At 44.0% G+C, this 25,169-nt stretch overlaps 1 protein-coding gene across 2 annotated transcripts in view; it reads right to left on the reverse strand.

The window, feature by feature from the left end:
* Window positions 1–25,169, reverse strand: part of aff4 (AF4/FMR2 family, member 4) — an 82,467-nt gene that overhangs the window by 37,933 nt on the left and 19,365 nt on the right. For both annotated transcript variants that reach the window (XM_083646906.1, XM_083646905.1), the window contains exons 2-8: window positions 18,262–18,394; window positions 7,178–7,978; window positions 6,503–6,541; window positions 6,269–6,355; window positions 5,854–5,884; window positions 5,685–5,748; window positions 4,095–4,187 (exon numbers count right to left, since the gene is read on the reverse strand). In XM_083646906.1, coding sequence (XP_083503032.1) covers window positions 4,095–4,187; window positions 5,685–5,748; window positions 5,854–5,884; window positions 6,269–6,355; window positions 6,503–6,541; window positions 7,178–7,978; window positions 18,262–18,390 — 1,244 coding nt within the window. In that variant the 5' untranslated portion in view covers window positions 18,391–18,394. The remainder of the gene's footprint in view (window positions 1–4,094; window positions 4,188–5,684; window positions 5,749–5,853; window positions 5,885–6,268; window positions 6,356–6,502; window positions 6,542–7,177; window positions 7,979–18,261; window positions 18,395–25,169) is intronic.

The following is a 25,169-nucleotide window of genomic DNA, read 5'->3' on the forward strand; positions in this document are numbered from 1 at the left end:
TAATTCAGGCCGGGTATTAGATACCAAGCAGGCCAGGCCGATATGGGCCGACGTACGTGAAATTTGGGCCGTTTGAAGCCCAATTTGGGCCGTTTGAAGCCAGATTTGGGCCGTTTGAAGTCCAATTTTACAATGAGATACACCCACTTTAACCCTGAGGTGTAATTATTACTTCAGACTAACTAATAAAGTAATAAAACCACTAGTAAACCAGTAGGCGGCGCCTGGCCTGCTGTTCAGTGAGTGGCCTGATTGCAAGCACCAAAAAAAAAAAAAAAAAAAAAAAAAAAAAAAAAATTGCGATTATCGATTCTGGAATAAAAGATTGATTAAAAAAATCGTGACATTAAAAATCGCGATACTTAGGTGAATCGATTTTTTTCCCCACCCCTAATAGTTAGTGATGAGGATAACATGAGGAGTGCAGACCAATGATTGCATCATGTACATGTGCTTTCCCCAAATCTCGATTTATCATCTCCATGTGAAGATTTTGGTCAGTGTTCTATATCAGGGGTTCCCAAACTTAAGAATGCCGCAGCCCACTTTGAAATCTGAAAATCTTCTGGGGCCCACCCAACCCTTTAATCCCAACGCTGATCAACACACGAGAATAAGATGATGTATTTCCCTATATATTTTTATATTATATATTTTTTATTTGAATAACAGAGGAGAGAGTTCCCCAAACTTTTGAGTAGCCAGTCAGATTGAAAAAGTAGCCGGATCATGTTCGCGGCGTTTGTTCCAGTGGTCCTTTTCCCAATTAATAAACAAACCTCAAATATGTATCCATGAGTGTGACAATTGAAATAATACAAATAAACATTATTATAAAGGCCCAATGTTCAATTTAATTATAAATAAAACAATATCCATATTGCAAAACACAAACAGGCAATGTATATTTTTAAGAACAAAGCAAATACTAATAACTGTATGTTTCCCACAGGATTTGGAGAGATTGTGGTGGGTAGACCTTGCTTGGACCCTCTTGGGGGGTTCGGGGGGCCATGCCCCCTGTAAGATTTTTTTTTACATTTTAAACTAAAATGCATGAATCTGGTTCACTTTGAGAACCAATTTAAGAGGCTAGATCAGGGGTGGGCAATTATTTTTCATGGGGGGCCACAGGAGAAACCCAGATTGTTGCCGGGGGCCGAACAAATATTGTCATGCCGTAACCCAGGAACTTTGATGATAGACAGGACCACAAAAAAATGTCCTCGCAACCAGAGGGTCATATTTTGCTGAGGGTTGGGGGCCAAACGGCGCCGGCGCGGAAAAATTTGGGGCATTTGAAGTCAGGTTTAGAGGAATAACTCATTTTAAATTAACAGTTGTGATGTCATTATTCAGTCTTAAACACCAATATTTGATCCTTTTCTCACTCACTCTTATGTCACCACTTGCTCTCCCTGCAGGGCTTGAAATTAGCTTTTTTGACCACCTGCCAATATGGCTGCTAGAGGTTACCAGCCAATTAGAATTTCCACTAGCCAAAATGTTTTTCTTGAAATAAACCAGAATATGAGTGGGTTAATTTAAGCATAAGTATCAGTAAGTGGCCCGGGATTCTCAAAGCCTGTGTTGAGGGTCACACGAACAAAAATGCACTCTTGAAGCTAAATAAATCCAAAACCATTATTACATGTTTTTACTTCAATGTAGAACAGTCATTTCTTACACATGAGATTACTTTTAGCCTTTTAGTCATAAAGATTATTGAAAGATATTCCATATTCCAGACTGAAATGTTATAACAGAAGTGGAGTATTGGCCAGAATGACATGAACATTTGGACACTTATTCAGCGGGTATCTTGTATGTTGCGTTCAGGTGCACTGTAAAAATAAAAAATAAAATATATATATCTTTTTTTTTTACAGTGTATAAAGTAACCGGTAGGCCAGAGGCCGGTAGACGGAGAAATCGCCAGCTACCGGGGCTTGGGGAACTCCCTGACAGAGCATGTGAACTTGGGCATAAGGAAATTAATAATCCATCCATCCACATACAAAAACATTTCGGCAAAATACCCAAAATCCGATTGCCAACATTTTCTCCCCCCTCAGTCATCAGAAGTATTTGCATGCATCACACAATTGTTGAAACAAAATGTGATGAGCAACAACAGAAGAAAATCCACAAGCTAGGCTGTGAAAAATGCTCCCTTATCTGTAAAGGGGAGACTTGTGGATACCCATTAGTCTCTTAATGTTTTAGTCACTTTATGCATTTTTGCACTCGCTCGTTGCGCATGCAATTTTGCACATGGCCCTGCACTTTACAAAACACGGACTTTCGGCCGGGACACACATCTTGCCTCTGCTGTGCGTCTGCATGGCGACTGCGTGGCGTTACCTGTTGATTTTCATTTCGGCGCCCATGTTAACAGGTTACAGCAGCCACACCACCGGCATCAGACGCGCGTGTCTTGCGAGGCGTGAGACGCACGTCATCTAGAGAATAGAAGCGACGCCTATTTTTTCTGCTTACCGCACGCGTGTCTCACGCGTGTCTCTACACAAATAGACACAAAAAGACATTAAAATGACAGTTTACAGGGGCAGCCACAGCCAATCAAGGCTCGTTTTGATTTGAGACAGGAGGATGAGCTGAGCTCACAGCTGCTGTTCTCCTGCCCTCTGAAAACCAGATAGGCTACAACGTGGCTTCGTTCCTCCCCTCCCCACCACACACACACACACACACACACACACACACACACACAAATCATACTGCCTCGATTCTGAAGTGAGCCCAAGCGATCTTCAGTTAAAATCATCATTGTATTGTTTATAGCAAACTTAATAAAAGGTAAACTCTATAGGAAGAGAGTTGGCAGACAGACAGCAGCTGCATGCAGCAGCCACGCTGCCTGTGTGGATGCCGCGGGCGTGCCAGCCGCAGCCAGCACGCCACGCACACGCACTAGGTAGGTAGACGCAAGATGTGTGTCCCGGCCATTTGCACATAGACTAACTTATTTTTTTAAATTGTATTGTTTTTATCTGTTTTTATTTATCTCTTACTATTTTCTGTCTGCTCTGTATTTTTAACCCCTGCTGCTGTTGCTGTTTTTAGACGCCTGAATCTCCCGTCAGGGATAAATAAAGGTTTCAATTAATTCAATTAGAACAGACGAGTTGGCTTCCGCAATTTTCAAATGCTTCCGCCATACCGTCTGTAATTCGTGGGGGAGAAGCATGCGCCAACCGGAATGGGAAGCAGAAAGGCGGGTCTTCTGCTCATTAGTCCAATCAGATTTTTTTTAAGGCGGGTCTTCCGCTCATTAGTCCAATCAGAATTTCTTTCCGTGGACACACGTGTCGTGATTGGTCGGATTTTGTCGAACCTCCTTCCAGTCTGAAGTTTTTTTTCCCAACTTCCTTGTGCATGTTCTGGGGGTGTAACGTACAGACTGTTTAGCTGCATTCGCCGGATGTAGATGAGACAGTCTGTTTTAAGAGACTAGGTACCCATTGAACCAATTTTCATTCAGATCAATTGAACTGAGAGGTCAAGGAACCCCTTTGAAATAGTTTCCCCGCGCCCAAATTTAACCTACATGTGGAGCGTTATTTACCCCCCTTCTCGACAAGCTAGCATATGCTGCTTGATACCAATGGATGCTTTAGGTCTTCTAGTTTCCTCTGATAACAGGATCTCCACTGTAGCTTTAGAATTGACCCAGTTATATAAAGTTACAGCCATTTGATTGCCCACAAAAATCGGGAGTGTTGGCAGACAACTCGCGGCCCACCTGCACTGTTCTATATGATGCATGCTGATATTTGCTGGGCAACACCATTCATCTAGGCCTTATTACTCTATAGCTGAGAATTATTCTTCACAATAACATATAACAGGATATTTTTCTAAATGGCTCCATACTTTGAGCAATTTACAAACTTTTCAAAATGCGTACATCATAAACTTCACTATCCATATTTCAAGATGAAGTTAAATAAATGACAGGAGTGGAAATATCTAACCAGCACTGCTAAGCTGGATATGTGATATGTATTGGAGGTGCCAAATACATTTTCTATGCCATGTGCTCTAATCAGTAATGATTACACCATTTGTACCTTGCTGATGTGTTCCTGGAGGCATTCTTGGCCGAGTCCTGTTCTCCATCACTGTCTTCGCTGCTGCTTAGCTTCAAATCATCCTCCAGCATACTGAAACACAGCAATTAACCATAATTAAATCTCAGTTATTTGCATTTTATCACAATAGTGTAAGTGTGGCAGTTTCTGAACGACTGGCTCGCGGCCCATGTGTGGGCACACCAGTATTTTCGAACAGGTCCCTTGACCTCTCACATTAACATATCTGAATGAAATTTGGTTCATTAGAACAGCAAGAGTCTCAGCTTTACAGCCATGTCTGACATGTCAGCTACATAGGGTTTAAGAGCCCCAGGGTCCTAAAGACATAGCGTTCTGCATGGAGTGAAAATGTTATTCTCGCCTTTTTTTCTTTCCCTATTTCTGCACACTGTGGTATAGGGATGCCACGGTGTGAACATTTTCACACCGAATAATAAGCACGTGACCTCACCGGTATTACCGGTTACACCGGGAATGTTAGTTCCTACTAGTGCATGTTGTTCCCGGGAACAATAACAGTGAGACACCAGTCGGTTATCCATAGCAGCTAGACTAGAGCGAACGTTACGTTATATGTATGTTGATAATACAAGTTTTAAAGTAAGCAAGAGTCTATGCTTTAACCGTCCATTCTGTAGGTTCATAGAGACAAGACGCACGCTGCTGCTGTTTAAAGTACTAACGTTAGCATGGACGCTCACAGTCATACAACACTGGCTGCATCACAACTCATGGCTGCATTTGACTCGAGACAACTTTTCAGACGCCCGTGGAGACAATCTTTCTCAAAAGAAACTAACGTTAGCGACACACCTGGAGACTTTTTCTGACATGGGATTAACAATACCAGCAAGCAGCAGTAAGCAGGCAATGACTGAATGCTGGTAAGTCCTCCCTCCCGTTAGCATTGATGCTAAGTTAGCATCGACTTTTCGCTGTGGAAAAAAAGGCACATTTCCAGAGATGGCCCGCAGTGACAACAGAATGCACACGCATGCAGGCTTAGCTAAGGGTCTTACCTACATGTGTATGAGGAGGGCATCATTTGTGTTCATAAGATGTATAGCGTTAACTAACGTTAGTTGCTGGTCTAACCAGAACAGCGGGGCCACACTGCAGCCCAGAGGGAGCGCTTGTAATTTACACCGGCGCATGCTGAAACTGTGGAGTTTTCCTTTCAATTCTCCCTCCATAAAAACAAAAGGTGTTACTGGTGGGCACGTTATGTAATCGGTGTATCCCCCAACACCGTGTAACACCTAAAATCGCGGCAAGCCTACTGTGGTACCTAAATATAAATTCAAAAAGCATCTAAATAAAATGCACAATTTCAAAGACCACTTATGTTTGAATATCACCACTCACCACGTAGCTGACAGTGGCATAACACACATACAGCACCTTTTTTGGCCCCCATCTCTCTCCCCCCATTTATTTGTGAAAGGTGGTTTTTTTTACAATCAGAGGTGGGCCTTAAGTTACAAAAGGTTGAGACGCCCCTGGTGTAAATCAGCACTGGGAATACTAAATACACAGGCCTCGGACTTGACGGGACGAAGCACTTACTTGGGCTGGTCATCGCAGGCCTTCGATTGATGGCTGCTGGAGCTCTTGGAAGAGGTGCATCTCTCTAAATAAACAGAAACAAGACACGTGAGCATTAACACCAACATATCATTCTCCTGATATATTCTCGTTGATACTGCGGAGCGTGAAATGCATGTGAGATACTCACTGTGCCCACTTTGATAACCTGAGTGAGAGTCCTAAAAGAAAAGAACGTTCAATTATCTTCATGAACTCTCTTATATTTTCAAACTACTTTGCCACATAATTTGACTTTCCAAATCTTATAACGATAACACAATCATAACTCCGCTCCAAAACTGATCCTTTGTTCATCGTTTCACATGCAAGCGTTGAATGGAAACCAAAACAGGACCTGAACTGTCCATGAGGTTAAATATTTCTGGACAATAAAAATCACATTCACTTTGAATGGACTGCTACCAAAAAGGTTTCTCTGCTGCCGGGTTATGTGTTTACGTGAGGTCCGCTCACATAAGAAAAGTAATTAAGGCTTATTAATTGATTATGGCTAATGAAATAAACTGTAAAACATAGTTACTGCAGACTACTGGAATGCTGACCTTAGTGAGGAATGTAAACTTGGGGGGCTCCGTCTTGCAGGGGGTGTGGATGGCTGTCAAGGGAGGGGGCCACGACTGAGTCATTTCCTGAAAGGGGGGGGAGGGGGGGGAATGAGTAGTCATGAAAAATTATTTCCTTCAGTGACTAAAAGGAGCAATGTTTCCCTGAATGTTCACGAAGAACTGCTGACCGGATAGAGGGAGTTTTTAAATCAAAGAAAATGATGAACATACCTTTAGAATCTCATCGACACAGTTGGCGTCCCCAGAGCCCTGAAGACAGAAACATCACGCTTAACACGTATGATATGACATATGAAATCAAATAAATATGGTTTCAAAGTGTAGTAGATATTATTTACTACACTTTGAAACCATCTTTTATTTTAGTCCTTCCCAATACTTTATTGTATTTTGTATCCAATGCTTTTTTTAATTCCCAATTTAAATGCTGTTGTGTTTTTATTTTGCTTCATGTTTGTAAAGCACTTCGTGGAACTCTGTGTTGTTTGAATGGTGACTTCCATTTTCAGTACCATGAGTCATTCTTTATGGGACTGCCAGTTCACAGTGTGTGCACCAGTTCACAGCTGCGAGGGAATTTAACAGAGTAAAGATATCATAAAGCTCATCCTCAGGACGTTTGACACATCACACCCTGCTCCACTACACCTGCACCCTCCACTCCCCTACATCTCTATCAAAAGCTTTGGATAAACACTCTGGCCTCCTACATTCATATAAAAAGCATGCGATAAACACACTCTGACCTCCTTGGGCTCCTCCCCTTTATGTGAGGAGTGTACTCAAGTGGATCGGCTCAGAGTCAAATAAAAACAAGAGAGAAATGGCAGCAAAGGAAGCTGTGCAAATCAAGCCTCACCTCCACAGGCTGCGAGGGCATCTTACCTCCACAGGCTGCGAGGGCATCTTGAGCTTGGAGAGTGAAGCCTTGCCGTTGGCCTTCATCTCTCCCATGGTGCTGCTGTGCGACTGTCCGCTGTAGCTTTCTGCTTGTGAGCTCTTGGGCTCCGCCGTTTCCTGGCCGTCCATAGGCCGCACATAGGCGGTGGGCTTCTGCAGCATGGAGCCGGGCTTCGACATGAGAGACGGGGGGAAGGCCTGGCTGGAGTGCTGTCCGCTGGGGAAGGAGGTGTGAACCCGCGAGGGCGAGTCCCAGTTGGCCTCTCTGTCTCGGGGGGACTTGGAGCGGTAGCGCTGCTCCTTGCCGTGATGCTGCTCGGCGGACAATGAGCCCCGGGAGGTTGAGCTCAGAGAGCCTTTGGCCGGGCTGGAGGTGTGGGACTTTGAGTGCTCGGAGCCGCCGCTGTGTTTACTCGACTTCTTCTCCCGCGCCTCTCCTCCGTGTCTTTGGCTACTGCTGCTGCCGCCGCTACCGCTGCCTCCGTTGCCCCTCTGGCTGCCGTGGCCGCCCTGGAGGCCTGAACGTTTCTGGGACTGGGATGAGGAGGAGGAGGTGGTCGCGGGGCCCACGGGCGTCCACTTACTGCTCTGGCTGCTGCCGCCGCCGCCGCCGCGCTGGTCCCCGCCGAACAACGACTGGCCTGACTTCTCCTCAGAGGACGAGGAGCTGCTAGAAGGTTTACCGCCGAGCTTTGGAATGGTGTCTCCTCCAATCGGCTCTTTCATCTCGTCGTAATTTCCGAGCATGCTCTGAATACGGCTGGACAGTTTATCTTCCTTGCTGGACTGGAGAGAAGAAGCGGATAACGGGAGAGGTGGAGCAGAACATAGGGAAGAGACAGAAAGAGGTGAATTGGTGGAAGGAGAGAAAGTGAATGAGAAAGAGGGGGATTCACAGAGGGAAAGGAGGAAACAGAGGGTCACTGTGAGCAAAGGTTCAACACGCGTTCATTTGCTTTCCATCAAAAACATGCATGAAAGATCGAGAGAAAATGTATTATTCCTTCTATAGAGAACAAACAAAACGAGCACTCAAATGGCCATTATATTAAACAAAATATTGGATACAAGTAGCAGATTATCTCTTTATCCCTTGTGTCACAAGTTTTATAAACAGTCTATTGAACATAGAAATTGGACTAATCAGCCGATCACAGAGAATGGCTCGTTCAAACTTGGCCCAGGACAGTCCAGGACAGTCCAGGACAGTCCAGGACAGTCCAGGACAGTCCAGGACAGTCCCCACCCATGTGTGAGAGGAGATAAGGGTCTTTCCATAGTTCCACTAACAGAGGTTAATCAATCAGTTTGAGGCAGCAGGTTCTGGCTGCCCTGCAAGCTAGCAGTCCATGACAGGAGGTAAACCGCAGTCTGTGGAGAATATCCAGTTACACGTGGGGCCTGAGACCCCTACTCTGTTTGACAGATTCACACCGAGGGGGCGAGGAAACACAAGCCGTTATCTGTAACAGGAAATGTAACTAGCTTGGCCAGAACATGCTCAACCCACATGTGTGTAGATGGGCACTGAAGTGTAGTGTGTCACCCCATTGTGGTTAGCAGGGAGGGGAGACGATGGGGTATGGGGTCTTCGTTTCACTTCATAGTATATTAGGGGTATAACGAAAAATATCCTTGATTTTTTTATGCATTTTTATTTATTTTACTTACTTATTTTATTATTTTCACCGTGTAGTAAAAAAAATTATTTCAATTTACGACAATGCTTTTTTTTTTTTTTACACCTATCGTCTTTTTCGTCTCAGTTGACCATGACATCCTTGTAGAAGACTTGCACTGTTCAGTAGTGAAAGATCTGTCGGGTTTGCAATGCATACTGAACCTGAAGCCTCGTACCTAAACGGCTCCATACCAATGCACGTATTGTTACGCCCCTATAGTACATGCATAAACAATGTGTGCTGTTTTGAGTGTCAGTTGTCGAATGGAATACAAATGAACTTTCATACTTTCAACAGACACATTTGTCTTCTTCATCCTGTGCAGCTGAGGTGCATCTGTGTGAATCCTGCACTGTAAAAATGTTACAGCTCTGCTGGGCTACATGTGTGCACACAGCTACAGCTACAGCTGTGTGTGTCTGCACACACACATGGCCTTTAATGTAGAACACAGTAATCTTCCATTTTCTGGGGCATGACAGAAAAAAGGTCCAACTGTAACTTACGTAAGAGTGTGGAAACTAGCTCAAGCCGTGCGACGATGCACGTATAGAAAAGACAGTCACTTCAAATGTTTTTGTTTGGACTATTTTCTTTATTACAACACAGCATGTCTTTTTCTCTCTCAAATCTATTAGCCTGTCAGAAGCAATAAGATGACTCCTCCCACCCCAATTTTCTCCCCAATTGTGCTTCCTCCTCCGATACACGTGCAGTCGCCAGCTGCTTCTTTTCACCTGCCAGGGAGGAGCTTCACTGACAGCATATAGCACGTGGGAGGAGTTTCACTGACAGGATATAGCACGTGGGAGGAGTTTCACTGTGGGAGGATCACGCTATAGTTCTCCTCCTCCCCAAACAGACACCCCCCCGACCGACCAGAGGCGCGGCGCTGATGCAGCAACCAGGACTCATACTCCCATCGTCTTCCCACCCGCAGACACACGGTCGATTATGTCAGTAGGAAGATCTGACCAATCCGCTACCGGGCGGTCGCTTGAACCCGGGTCACTGCGGGTAGTAGGCGAGTTCTTTTACCTCTACACTATCCAGACGCACATAAGATGACATTTTTGAAGACCGAGGAACAAAACATTGATTCTTTGCTGCGATAAAACACACACACACAGACACACACACACACACACACACACACACACACACACAGTTAACACACACAGTTAACACACACAGTTAACACACACACACTTGTGGCCTTTGCAAGAAGTTCTCCTTCTCCAAAACTCTGCTTTTTACCTTTCACTTTGTTGTGGGCCAAAACACACGGGCCAGCACTCAACACTCACCTCTGCTCCCATTCTCCTCCCAACCTGCCAGGACACATTCCACATGATGAGAGCTCATGAGAGCAGACACTTAACGCTGCTCAAATCTGCTTAGTGGCAAAGATTACACCAAATCCTCTCTACAGTGACACTGTGAGGCTGGCCTACATCTACATCTCCTCTTTATAGTGACACTGTGAGGCTGGCCTACATCTACATCTCCTCTTTACAGTGACACTGTGAGGCTGGCCTACATCTACATCTCCTCTTTATAGTGACACTGTGAGGCTGGCCTACATCTACATCTCCTCTTTACAGTGACACTGTGAGGCTGGCCTACATCTACATCTCCTCTTTATAGTGACACTGTGAGGCTGGCCTACATCTATGTCTCCTCTTTATAGTGACACTGTGAGGCTGGCCTACATCTATGTATCCTCTTTACAGTGACACTGTGAGGCTGGCCTACATCTACATCTCCTCTTTATAGTGACACTGTGAGGCTGGCCTACATCTACATCTCCTCTTTATAGTGACACTGTGAGGCTGGCCTACATCTACAGTACATCTCCTCTTTACAGTGACACTGTGAGGCTGGCCTACATCTACATCTCCTCTTTACAGTGACACTGTGAGGCTGGCCTACATCTACATCTCCTCTTTACAGTGACACTGTGAGGCTGGCCTACATCTATGTATCCTCTTTACAGTGACACTGTGAGGCTGGCCTACATCTACATCTCCTCTCTACAGTGACACTGTGAGGCTGGCCCACATCTACATCTCCTCTTTACAGTGACACTGTGAGGCTGGCCTACATCTATGTCTCCTCTTTACAGTGACACTGTGAGGCTGGCCTACATCTACATCTCCTCTTTACAGTGACACTGTGAGGCTGGCCTACATCTATGTATCCTCTTTATAGTGACACTGTGAGGCTGGCCTACATCTACATCTCCTCTTTACAGTGACACTGTGAGGCTGGCCTACATCTATGTCTCCTCTTTATAGTGACACTGTGAGGCTGGCCTACATCTATGTATCCTCTTTATAGTGACACTGTGAGGCTGGCCCACATCTATGTATCCTCTTTACAGTGACACTGTGAGGCTGGCCTACATCTATGTATCCTCTTTACAGTGACACTGTGAGGCTGGCCTACATCTATGTCTCCTCTTTACAGTGACACTGTGAGGCTGGCCTACATCTATGTCTCCTCTTTACAGTGACACTGTGAGGCTGGCCTACATCTATGTATCCTCTTTATAGTGACACTGTGAGGCTGGCCTACATCTATGTCTCCTCTTTACAGTGACACTGTGAGGCTGGCCTACATCTATGTATCCTCTTTATAGTGACACTGTGAGGCTGGCCTACATCTATGTCTCCTCTTTACAGTGACACTGTGAGGCTGGCCTACATCTATGTATCCTCTTTACAGTGACACTGTGAGGCTGGCCTACATCTATGTATCCTCTTTACAGTGACACTGTGAGGCTGGCCTACATCTATGTATCCTCTTTACAGTGACACTGTGAGGCTGGCCTACATCTATGTCTCCTCTTTACAGTGACACTGTGAGGCTGGCCTACATCTACATCTCCTCTTTACAGTGACACTGTGAGGCTGGCCTACATCTATGTATCCTCTTTACAGTGACACTGTGAGGCTGGCCTACATCTATGTCTCCTCTTTACAGTGACACTGTGAGGCTGGCCTACATCTACATCTCCTCTTTACAGTGACACTGTGAGGCTGGCCTACATCTATGTATCCTCTTTATAGTGACACTGTGAGGCTGGCCTACATCTACATCTCCTCTTTACAGTGACACTGTGAGGCTGGCCTACATCTATGTATCCTCTTTACAGTGACACTGTGAGGCTGGCCTACATCTATGTCTCCTCTTTACAGTGACACTGTGAGGCTGGCCTACATCTATGTCTCCTCTTTACAGTGACACTGTGAGGCTGGCCTACATCTATGTATCCTCTTTATAGTGACACTGTGAGGCTGGCCTACATCTATGTCTCCTCTTTACAGTGACACTGTGAGGCTGGCCTACATCTATGTCTCCTCTTTATAGTGACACTGTGAGGCTGGCCTACATCTATGTATCCTCTTTATAGTGACACTGTGAGGCTGGCCCACATCTATGTATCCTCTTTACAGTGACACTGTGAGGCTGGCCTACATCTATGTCTCCTCTTTATAGTGACACTGTGAGGCTGGCCTACATCTATGTCTCCTCTTTATAGTGACACTGTGAGGCTGGCCCACATCTATGTATCCTCTTTATAGTGACACTGTGAGGCTGGCCTACATCTATGTCTCCTCTTTATAGTGACACTGTGAGGCTGGCCTACATCTATGTCTCCTCTTTATAGTGACACTGTGAGGCTGGCCTACATCTATGTATCCTCTTTACAGTGACACTGTGAGGCTGGCCTACATCTATGTCTCCTCTTTATAGTGACACTGTGAGGCTGGCCTACATCTATGTCTCCTCTTTATAGTGACACTGTGAGGCTGGCCCACATCTATGTATCCTCTTTATAGTGACACTGTGAGGCTGGCCTACATCTATGTCTCCTCTTTATAGTGACACTGTGAGGCTGGCCTACATCTATGTCTCCTCTTTATAGTGACACTGTGAGGCTGGCCTACATCTATGTATCCTCTTTACAGTGACACTGTGAGGCTGGCCTACATCTATGTCTCCTCTTTATAGTGACACTGTGAGGCTGGCCTACATCTATGTCTCCTCTTTATAGTGACACTGTGAGGCTGGCCTACATCTATGTCTCCTCTTTACAGTGACACTGTGAGGCTGGCCTACATCTATGTATCCTCTTTATAGTGACACTGTGAGGCTGGCCTACATCTATGTCTCCTCTTTACAGTGACACTGTGAGGCTGGCCTACATCTATGTCTCCTCTTTATAGTGACACTGTGAGGCTGGCCTACATCTATGTCTCCTCTTTACAGTGACACTGTGAGGCTGGCCTACATCTATGTCTCCTCTTTATAGTGACACTGTGAGGCTGGCCTACATCTATGTCTCCTCTTTATAGTGACACTGTGAGGCTGGCCTACATCTATGTATCCTCTTTACAGTGACACTGTGAGGCTGGCCTACATCTATGTCTCCTCTTTATAGTGACACTGTGAGGCTGGCCTACATCTATGTCTCCTCTTTACAGTGACACTGTGAGGCTGGCCCACATCTATGTCTCCTCTTTACAGTGACACTGTGAGGCTGGCCTACATCTATGTCTCCTCTTTACAGTGACACTGTGAGGCTGGCCTACATCTATGTCTCCTCTTTACAGTGACACTGTGAGGCTGGCCTACATCTATGTATCCTCTTTACAGTGACACTGTGAGGCTGGCCTACATCTATGTAGGTCTGTGTGCAAGCTAGTAATGGAAGACTAGACAGAAGGAGGGAGGGGAAGCTGGCAAGTTCTAATGTTTACTGTCTACAGTTGTTCTAAGACGGGTAACCAAAGACAGGTAGTGTCGTGTCAACAAAGACTGTTCATTATTTTGTGGAAGCAACAGCTAGCAGGCTTTTCTAACTGCAGGGCTGTATATGGATGACGTCAAGCATCACATAAGGGGGTCAGTCATTTGGACTGAAATCATTTCACCAAGTTTTATATTGAAAACTCAGACGCAAAAAGCACTGAAACACTCACTGAAATCATTCCTCCAATGCGGCGCGTCTGCATCTGAGAGACGGTTGCCAACTTTGGTTGATGTTGATGGACAGTATTTACCATGTTTTTCAAAGCACTGTAATCACAGTACCACTGTAATCGCGACGGTACCACGGTTCTAATTAGGGCTGCACGATATTGGAAAAAACTGACATTGCGATATTCCCCACCCCTGCGATATATATTGCGATATGAAAAAATAGAGATTTTCACCAGATTACCAGAATAGCTCTATTTTAAAGAAAATAATATTTCTAGATTGATTTGGGTGATTTTGTAGAGGAGTCCATCTGATATTGGAGGGGAAATTATGTATTTTAATGTTTCTCAACCACTGGGCTGTGGCCTACTGGTAGGCCTCAGAGCACCATCTATCAGGGTTCATACACATTTTGACCAATGGATTTCCATGACTTACATACATGAAAAAGTGAGTGAGTTATGACATTCTACTTTAAAAATGTCACTAGCCTACATTTCACTTAGTGTACTGCAGCTTTTAAAGCCAGGGAAAGACAACATGTATGCCGTATCATCACCATATTTTACCATATCCAACATCTAAGACCATATAGTCTCATATCACAATATTGATATACAATTGATATATTGCCCACCCCTAATATTGAGTGCCAGAATCTACCGTTTCAATAAATCAACAATGAAACACCCCTGCCACGTTACACACTTGGTCTGACCCCCCGGAAACCCCCTCCAGAAACTACCAAGTGGTACACTCCGCATCTCTGGAGTTCCGGTTTTGGAGCGCACCGCAGTACAGACAGAGATGACGATTCACATGTAGCAGCACTGGTGACAAACAATTCATTCGTGAAAAGTAATAAATATACATTTAATTGCCAAGATATGTCTCTTGTCTTTTTATTTTCACTGAAATGTTTTGTGTAAATGAGTCGCTATGTATGATTAACTCAACCCAGGTCCTTACACATCAAGAGCGAATATACGGCACGAAATTGCGATGCGAGTTTTGACCCACCTGTCAATCACAGCCACAGATGTGTACACGTCGGAAGCGAACTACTGAAAAATCGACCGTGGTTCGAAAAAATAAACACCGCAATAACGCTCGGCGAAACTTCGCCGTTGGTATGCACGGTTGCATTGACTGATATAGGTTCGGAAAATATTATTGATGTGCGAATTAATCGCACGAAAAAAACGCTCCCGATGTGTAGGACCTGGCATCATCAGAGTCTGAGGGGGAGAGAGAGCTGCGGTGATACACGGACAACTTCTCAGTAATAATCACTTTAGCCTTCGTGTCATTATATTATGTTGCTGTCTTGCTTGTTGGTGTTTCAAGAGTAAATATCTCCACTCCACAGACATGTTTGAGTTACAGCAGCCAGCCTGCTGTATGCTAGTGCGCTGCAACCTGTGGACACATCCGCCTCCGCAATCACATCGTTTACATCCGACGGGCTACTGTCAGCAACGCAACATAAGCAAAGAATAATTCAATTTAGCTCTCTGTCCATTTTGTTGTGTTGAAGCTAAGCACTAAATGAGTGAGTACAGTAGTAGGGCATCTCTCACCTTTGAGAGAGACTGCATTTCACTCAGTAGGCTACCCCTAAAGTGAGAGTTTATCAAGCAAAATGACGAGTTAATTTACTTTTAACACTTTGAGTGCCACGGCCCTTGGGCAAAAGGTGCTGTACTGTGCCACATAGGCCGCAATGCATTTTAAAACAGTCATATAATTTCTTTAATAATTACTATGTAAACACTGAACACGCACAAATAACGATGAGACTCTCTTCTATCACCCGCAAAAAAAAGTTTATTGATCCCATTTTCCGTTCTTTAGTTATGAGCCGGAGAAGATAGCTTGATTAGACCGAAAACAGCCCTTTTTTTCTACGAGCTGAGATAATGACCCTTTTGTGAAAGGAAGCATTTCAAGCACATCATTGACTCATTGCTAATATTTTCTGATGTAATGCTGCAGCTGCCTGGGTCTGTTGTATGCTGTAGTGTCCTGCGTGCCCCACCTCCCCCCCTCCTCCTCCCCCCCCCCGTTGTGGGAGGAGTATCTCTCTGCTCTGTTCGGCTCTGCTGAGTGCATTTGCTCTGCGTGTGCTGCTCAGCAGTGAAAAGTCCGCTAGTCCAGCTTTTTTACACCCGCGTGTATGTCACCATGCTTCCAGTTGAGAACTCCACGGCTGATCATGCGAATGCAGCGAATGCAGCGGACACGAGGTGCTCAATTGTGACAGCAGATTGGCTGCCGCAGGGGCACAGCTACGTTATGCTTCAATGAAGCAGCTGCATACGGACGGATGCGATGCGATTTCCTCTTCCCAAACGACTTCTTCTGTGTGTTTTACTCTATGGTTTTACTCCACTTTCTCTCATCTGGAGTGCGCTGTCGCCACCTAAGGGTTCTGTAAAATAGGTTAGACACATTCAATAGCTATCATATTGTAAGAGGCGATGTAAGAGGCATAGATCGACACCCCCCCCCGTCAAAAAAACAATTTCGAGTTACTGACGCCATTTGGCGTCGCTGGCAGCCTACGGTAAATTTCTAATGACGCCATATGGCGTCGCTGGCACTCAATGTGTTAACATCGCACGCCCTGCGATGAGACTATTGCGCATGCGCACATCGCGATGACGATGTGTAAACGATATATCGTGCAGCCCTAGTTCTAATGATAATGAAAATTTGAAACGGTACGGTTATCGTAAGGAATTTTACCACGGTTATCATTCAAACCGGTTATCGTTACATCCCTAACCTCTAGGGGATAATAAATCCTATATCTCCTTGTTGAGAAGTGGGATTGGCTACAGGGAGACAAGGGCAGAACAAAGGATCTACCCTATAAAGCAGCACTCATCCTTTACTCTAAGATGTGATATAATGTGGTGCAAAGTCTGCCCAGTCTTATCAGAAAAGCTATAAAAACGCTAAACAGCAAAGACGTCAGAGTAGAGACCTGTGGAGTTCTTGTGAAAGATAATGCAGCACAGTGATTTCTATTGATTTGGCTCCCAGTACATCTGTTGCTTTTGATCCTTTTTCATTTAGTCTTTCACTATCCACCTTATTTTTGAATGCCCCGCTGTACAAATAATTGTGGGTACAAGGTCCGGTTTAACGTGACTTATTGTTGCAGCTTGCCATTTCCTAAAACGGTATTCTACTTGATTTGAAAAGATGGCCGCCTACACTCCCTTGTACCCTGGCTGAATTGAACATAACTTGGCCAATAAGTATGTAACATACTAAATAAAACAAACAGTAATGTCTTTATTTGATGTAGAATGCAGAGGACGTGTAACTGTTTCGTTAAACTCGCGTTCCAGGAATATTGTATTTACTGCGCTGCTCTAAAATAACGTTAGTGGCGCGCGAGTCAGAGAGCCTGTTCGTCCTGGAAGCCACTCGCTTTGCGCCAGAACACAATCAATTTGGGGGTGGAACACGCCAGGATTGGCCAACGCCAACGCCAGTGCCCAGAACTGTCTAATCAAATCATCGACAGAGACGCTATGGCCCGCCTCCCAGTATTTTCAGTATGCAGAGATAGATAGATAGAATGTTAGAAATATAGCCAGCCACGTTATAAACAACTAACCAACGCTGATGGGTCCCGTATGGAAACGGTTTTGCGTGAAATGGTTAAAAGTTATATCAATTTGGTCATTCAGTGGCGTTTTTCTGCCATGTAACATAACTAACTAGCGGCTAATATTAGCCACCTCAGGCGATTACCCATGAATGCACTCCGCTCTTAAAGGGATATTTATCGACGAGATGTTTGCCAAGCTGGACCTGATTAGTGATTTGCTTCGTTCGCCCAGACGGGTGTCAAGCTGTCAGCAACAAGGCTGGGAGGATCACACCGGAAGAAAAACCCAGAGGCATCATGGCCTCTAGAAATAAGGTGGATACTTTCTTTTGTTTACATATTGATCATTTCTTTTCTTGTCCTTGCGGTTACATCAAGCGCCTCAAGGTCTCGCATCAACACAAATATCCAAGGCAACAGGAGCAATGGAGCCATTTCTCTCTGCGGAAGCTGAGTCTGCAGAGAGAGAGAGAGAGAGAGAGAGAGAGAGAGCCTGAAAGAGAGAGGGGTGCCACCTTTGCTATGGAAGGCTAAAGCTAAACATTCCTCTTAGGCAGCAGTTTAACAAAGCAGGCGCTAAGCAGCAGCATGGCTGAGCGGCAGCTGCTGACCTACGTTTAAAGGTAACGACGTTTGAGAAGGGTGAGATAGATATGTGCTTATCTCTTCCTGTCACGACGATCAATTATTCTGTTGTTGAAAATGTTAAGAGAAATGCCAACACGGTTTCAACAAAAAGTATGAAAAATGTGACGTCAACACAGCAAACTTACAACTTTGTAGGGTTCAGGAAAGAGAGGGGAATTTGCTGGAAAGGCCTCTCCTCCTCCTCCCTGTTGGATTTCTTGATTTCGCCTTTCTCTTTCTTTCATTCGGAGCACATTCCGGTCCTCACGGTTCATGTTGCTAACAACAGAGAGACATAAGAACAAGTCAACATCCAAAAATATAAGCAAAGACAATATAGGGAACAGCTTCTTGTCTATAACGGCTAGAAAACTTGCCAAAGAAAGCTGGGGGAAAAAAACAATATCTCAAAATGGAGACAACGCGTAAAAAAACCCCCACCTCTGGCAGTCTGCAAGCTAAAGGAGAAGTTCACTTCAGTTGTTTGGGAGTATGCTCTCTTATGTTTCCCTGGGAAACTCCACAAAGGTTTTTTGGACTAAAAAACTTCCAACCGTCTACTGGCATGGGGGCGAGTAGATAATGACTGAATTTTCATTTTTGGGTGAACCTTTAAGAATTTAGCTAATACTTCAAAAATGATCATGGAAAATAATACAAAATGAAAACCAGCCCCTTTGTTTCCTTTCCTGCTGCGATGTACTTCCCTGCTGTGACAATCCCGACTCTCAAAGGGACTTTCCAACTACGGTATTCCCAAAAGACGCTACAGTCTGGTAGGCATCTACTTTCATCTGATGCCTCTCACATCTTTCTCATGTAACAGAGTCTTCAGGTGCACCGCCTGCCTGTGTGTCCCAGTTCTTGGGGTAACAACAGTACAGTCAACATCCTTAGTGAAAGCCCATACATCATAAACTGAAGGGATCACAGTGATGACCTGTGGATAAGGTACCCTCCAAAAGGCTTAGTCTCGTCTAGACACTGTACAGTAGCCTACTTGTGCTGCAAGACTTCTCCTTGTGCAGATGGTCAGTGTCAATTTGTTTCCTAATGCCAACTGCTGATGGACAATTTCAGGATTTTCGTAGATGGAGTTGAAATCACCCGAATACTAACCAACAAACTAATCAAACAGAATCGTCTATCTTTTTGTCTATATTCGCCATGGCTAGACTGTACATGTATAGTGGACACACCAACTCCACATGAGGAGGAACGGATACACAGCTCAATCAGGAATAGCATGAGGGAAGAGCACAGAAGGTGTAATTAGGCCTAATTAATAACCTACTGCTATCAAATTGCAACATGTAGCCACTGAGTCCATAACCACAAAATGGTGACAGGCAATAGAAGCCGGTAGCTGAACAAACCACTCGGCACTTAGCGTCTTTTTGAGTACGATGTAACAGGAAATTGAAAAAGCCATTTAAGGCCATCTTTATTTTAGTAGGGTCCATGCTAGTGGATATCGGGATTAACACTATAAAGCAAACTGTCAGATGCATGATATGTCAGTAAATGGTCTATACTAAATAATGCAGGTTTGTCATTGTCATTTTAATAGATTGGCTTGATAAAACAAATGGCATTTGGACAGAAGTATATATATGGCTGATAATAAGAACACGAACAAGTATGACACACAAAAGTGTCTTTTCCCATTTGTGTAGCTCATTTGTAACCATGTAACTTTGTAACAAGAAACAGCAAATGACAGGTCAGGCGTAACACCTCACAGTTGGCCGTCTGCCGTCTTCAGGCACTGCCAATAACAACAATGATTTGACCACCGTTGTTGACAGTGTAAGATTATGCAGCACCCACCTGGCCTCCGCCTATACTTTAAACAAAACACTGTGCGCTCTGCAGTGTTCAAACACATTGGAGGCTAAGGACAGGCAACTCAAGCTAACCTAGAGAAAATAAATGTAAAATAGATTCCGTTCTTGAGACTAGGAGGGTTTTCCTTTCACAACTCTGATGTGTGAACTGATAATAATGATCAATTCACTAGTGGCTACCTAAAATATGAGATATTTAGACTGAAGCTAGTTTAAGCTAGGCTAAATATTGCTAGCACTGACGCTCGACAGTAGACTCATCAGGAAGTCCAAATAGTAATTTCCCAAGAAACCTCTTCACTAGGCCGCCGCCTGTTTCACATCATCATTCCCAGCTATGAGTCATTACTCCAACAGGCAACGTGACTCTACAATCTCTAGCTAGGTTCCATTAAACCAAAACCTCAGGAAGCAACTAACACCATAACCGCTGGAAGGCATCTGGGACCCGACACTAACAAGCTGAGGTGTAAAAGAAGAAGGAAAAAAAAAACATTGTTTAGATTATCAATCATCAAAATATCCATTAACACCTCCCATATATCATCTCTGGACTTGCTTTCATTTGACCTTACAGTACAGCTAAGCCCCAAGCCTAAGATATATAGTGACAACAATTAAACAAGGGAACAGTTGTTTCTCCAGTAGGGAGAAAAAAGAAAAGAAAAAAGGGCTTGCAACAAACCGGACTTACCACTGACTACACACACACACACACACACACACACACACACACACACACACGCACACAAGTAGTATCTACTACAGCTGACAACACGGAAGATTACCACCAGCTAATAAATTCTGGCTGTGGTTAGTTGTTTTTTTTACCACCCTCTTTGACAAGTACCACCCAACATTTGGAGATCCTATTTGATACTACAAATGTAGCTTACAGATGAAAAACAAAACAAACAAAAGTCCTGTAAATGACACGCACAGACTAAGACTACCTTTAGGCCATGTTTAAACGACAACAGTCTCTGCATAACTGGCGTTGCATTCTCACGTTTGATTTCGCGTTTATAGACAGCGTTTAATTGTGATAACGATTTGCGTGCACAGACTGAAGCCGCAAAAAACTGAGCCAGTGAGCCAGAATGACATTGAAACTTCTGGTTAAAACTAGGGATGGGCATCGAATTTCGAATTTTTCGATTTTTTTTTTATTATCAAGGTCGACTTTTATTATTGAAAGTCGAAATTCGGGGAAAAAAGAAAGAAATGTTAAAAAAAAAAAAAAAAAAAAAAAAGAATGTGAGTGAAATGTTGCATTGTCTCCCCTGATTCTAAGTATAGTCAAATCGCTTGGTTTGAGCAAGTAAAACAATTTTTATAAGCATTTTAAGCAAGGTTCATGGAAAAATGAATGGCGGATGAAATCCCATGAAGAGGGAGGGGGGGTGACTTTGGCACCCCTTTGGCACTCAGACCTGAGCCTACTAAATATTTAATGAACCACTCATGATTGTCAAAACTGTTTTTTATTTTCGAAAATGTCAATGTCATGTAACATGTTCTTTACTTCAGTGGTGCAATGCTTGTTTGAGCTAAAAATCCACAGCAGAAGCTTTTTCTATTAATTAATAAAGCCGTAGACTTAGAATCAGGGGAGACAATATTTCACTCACAAAAAAAAGAAGAAAAAAAATACATTTTTAATTTTCTTTACATTTTTATTTTTATTTTCGAATTTCGATTAAAATTCGACTTTGGCCAGCGAATTTCGAATAGTGTTTTTGCTAGAAATGCCCATCCCTAGTTAAAACCTTCACAATAATCTTAATTAAATGATCTAATAGCCGTATTGATGCTTGTTGAGAAGTTGAGTTTTTTGTGTGTGATCCGAAATACACAGAAGACATATAGAACACAGACAAGTAAAAGTCCATTTTAACACGTAGTGAGTCAACGGCCCTGATTTTTATTTACCCAGTTATAAATTACTTTTATTTTGATGGTGAAAACGCCTAGCTTCCTCTACTCTGTCTATTTCTAACAGGCTTGATTTAGCTTTGTAGGATTAAACTTTAAATGAAATTTTCGTGCGATAGAGTGACACAGAAGTCACGAATGGCAAAAAAACTGCTCCAGATTGGATTACAGAATAAAAACCCAGTAGAGCCCCATAAAAAGACCTGTTTTCTTTGCAGCACAATTGGGACTTGAGGAAATGCATCTGGCCGTGAGTCATCTTCAATTATTTAATGCGAGAGTGATTAATATGTTGCGACATTGGTAGCGGGAACTTAACGCAGATTATGTGTTTTTAGCAAATCGTTATCATGTTTGTCGAATGCCAATACGATTCATTGTGCCATAAGGCTGTATTGGGCTAGTTCAATGCTCCTATAGTGTCTATCATTGTCTTCCATGGTGAAGGGGGGCTGTGTCGTCACCTGAATTGTGTTTCACCACTTTACACAGCGACAGTAAGGGCGGCGTTCTCAAAGAATTCCACTCTGGGACCTGTTTTCACTTTTTTGCATTTTCAGGCCTCAAGAACGCCGTTCCCATGTAAAAGGAAGGAAGGCACTAACAGTAAAAAAAGTTTGGAGTTTTATGCAGGGAGTGTTGCTGTGTAAACAGGGCCTTAGATGTCTTTTAGCCAAGACACATAATAAAAGGAATGTTGATGAAGCAGGAGTTCCTTTAATATGCTAGAGTACTAGTTGTTGATGCAAACAGCGAGTCTGAATGTGTGAATGGGCACGCTGCAGTAATGGGCCGTTCCTTTCAAACTGGGAGCTGCGAATGTGACTGCTCAAAGGTGATGAGCTCTGACGGTGACGTCACCAGTGCTCGTATTTTCTCTGCCAAACTCGGAGGAGCCTCAGCAGCCCCGCCCCCGACCTAAAAAAATCCAAGATGGCTGCTCCACGCATGTACAGTAGTTAAAATCATAGTAAATACTGTTTATTAGCACTTCTGTACACACAGCACTGTCTAACTTATATCTGTGTGGAGATGTTGCTGCAGTGTTTGTATGCACAAAATACTGTGAAATGCATTGTTATTATCAATTGCTATTGCTAACAATGGCTAGGCTGGCGCCATAGCAGCCTTATATGTCCCCGGCTTCCGGTTAAGTCCACATTGCGTCCACAGCAGCGAGCACATCAGAAGGCAGCAGCCGAAATATCCAAACTTTTTTACAACGATCGCTAACATCAGCTACACTAACGTTAGCCGACGTTATTAACAATGGGTTATTCTGGAACACATTGTGCAGTGCGTGGCTGTCACAATACACAGAAACGCCTGAACGAGTGGTTGGATCGACAGTGTTTTGAGCATCAGCACACATGATGCATATCCAATACCATCTCAAGTTGCAGCACCTAGATTGTGTGACTGGGTTTCCATCCAAATGTATTGCAACTTTTAATAGAATTTTCAGAAAGTCGGCAAAATAAAATGCCAAACAATGCGCGTTTCCATCCACTGATATTTTGCGAATTATAGAGCTGTCAATCACCTCGTGTCTGAGGCTGTCTGAGCTGCTGATCAGCTGCTAGACCTGATATACAGCTCTGTTAAACACATCTAACGTTATTAATTTAAAGTTTCTTGATGATCTACAAGTAGACAAAGGTAACGCCATTTCTGGATTACCAGGTGCGACTCGGCAAACTAACGTTATAATCCCAACCCGATCTCCAAAACAATTGTAAAATAGCAACGTTTGAGGACCAAAGTTGCTATGTTACAATTTAGGCTCCGAAATTGTAAAATGGTAATCCACGGAGCAGATAGTAAGTGAATACAATTTCATTCAAGTCTAGAAGTGAGTCGCCTTAAAGTTAATATCCCAGTCTTCTTCTGTTTACCACGGCGGGTATTGTGCTGCGTATTTACCATGATTTACCGTGTGTAGCCCTATTGTGTGGAGGCTACACACGGCATGTCATGTTTTGCAGTGATCAAGACAAACTGTGTTGTTTTTGAATGGAGAGACACCTAACGTTAGTCTGGCTGACTGTGACAGAGGAGAGGACTGTAACCTAACGTTAGTCTGACTGACTGTGACAGAGGAGAGGACTGTAACCTAACGTTAGTCTGGCTGACTGTGAGAGAGGAGAGGACTGTAACCTAACGTTAGTCTGGCTGACTGTGAGAGAGGAGAGGACTGTAACCTAACGTTAGTCTGACTGACTGTGACAGAGGAGAGGACTGTAACCTAACGTTAGTCTGACTGACTGTGACAGAGGAGAGGACTGTAACCTAACGTTAGTCTGGCTGACTGTGAGAGAGGAGAGGACAGTAACCTAACGTTAGTCTGGCTGACTGTGAGAGAGGAGAGGACAGTAACCTAACGTTAGTCTGGCTGACTGTGAGAGAGGAGAGGACAGTAACCTAACGTTAGTCTGGCTGACTGTGACAGAGGAGAGGACTGTAACCTAACGTTAGTCTGACTGACTGTGACAGAGGAGAGGACTGTAACCTAACGTTAGTCTGACTGACTGTGACAGAGGAGAGGACAGTAACCTAACGTTAGTCTGACTGACTGTGACAGAGGAGAGGACAGTAACCTAACGTTAGTCTGACTGACTGTGACAGAGGAGAGGACAGTAACCTAACGTTAGTCTGACTGACTGTGAGAGAGGAGAGGACAGTAACCTAACGTTAGTCTGACTGACTGTGACAGAGGAGAGGACAGTAACCTAACGTTAGTCTGACTGACTGTGAGAGAGGAGAGGACTGTAACCTAACGTTAGTCTGACTGACTGTGACAGAGGAGAGGACAGTAACCTAACGTTAGTCTGACTGACTGTGAGAGAGGAGAGGACAGTAACCTAACGTTAGTCTGGCTGACTGTGACAGAGGAGATGACTGTAACCTAACGTTAGTCTAACTGTGACAGAGGAGAGGACTGTAACCTAACGTTAGTCTAACTGTGACAGAGGAGAGGACTGTAACCTAACGTTAGTCTAACTGTGACAGAGGAGAGGACTGTAACCTAACGTTAGTCTGGCTGACTGTGACAGAGGAGAGGACTGTAACCTAACGTTAGTCTAACTGTGACAGAGGAGAGGACTGTAACCTAACGTTAGTCTGACTGACTGTGACAGAGGAGAGGATTGTAGCCTAACGTTAGTCTGGCTGAATGTGAGAGAGGAGAGGACTGTAACCTAACGTTAGTCTGACTGACTGTGACAGAGGAGAGGACTGTAACCTTACCTAACGTTAGTCTGGCTGACGCTTCG

Source organism: Poromitra crassiceps, assembly GCF_964638095.1.
Source record: "Poromitra crassiceps genome assembly, chromosome: 1".
NCBI lineage: Eukaryota > Metazoa > Chordata > Actinopteri > Beryciformes > Melamphaidae > Poromitra > Poromitra crassiceps.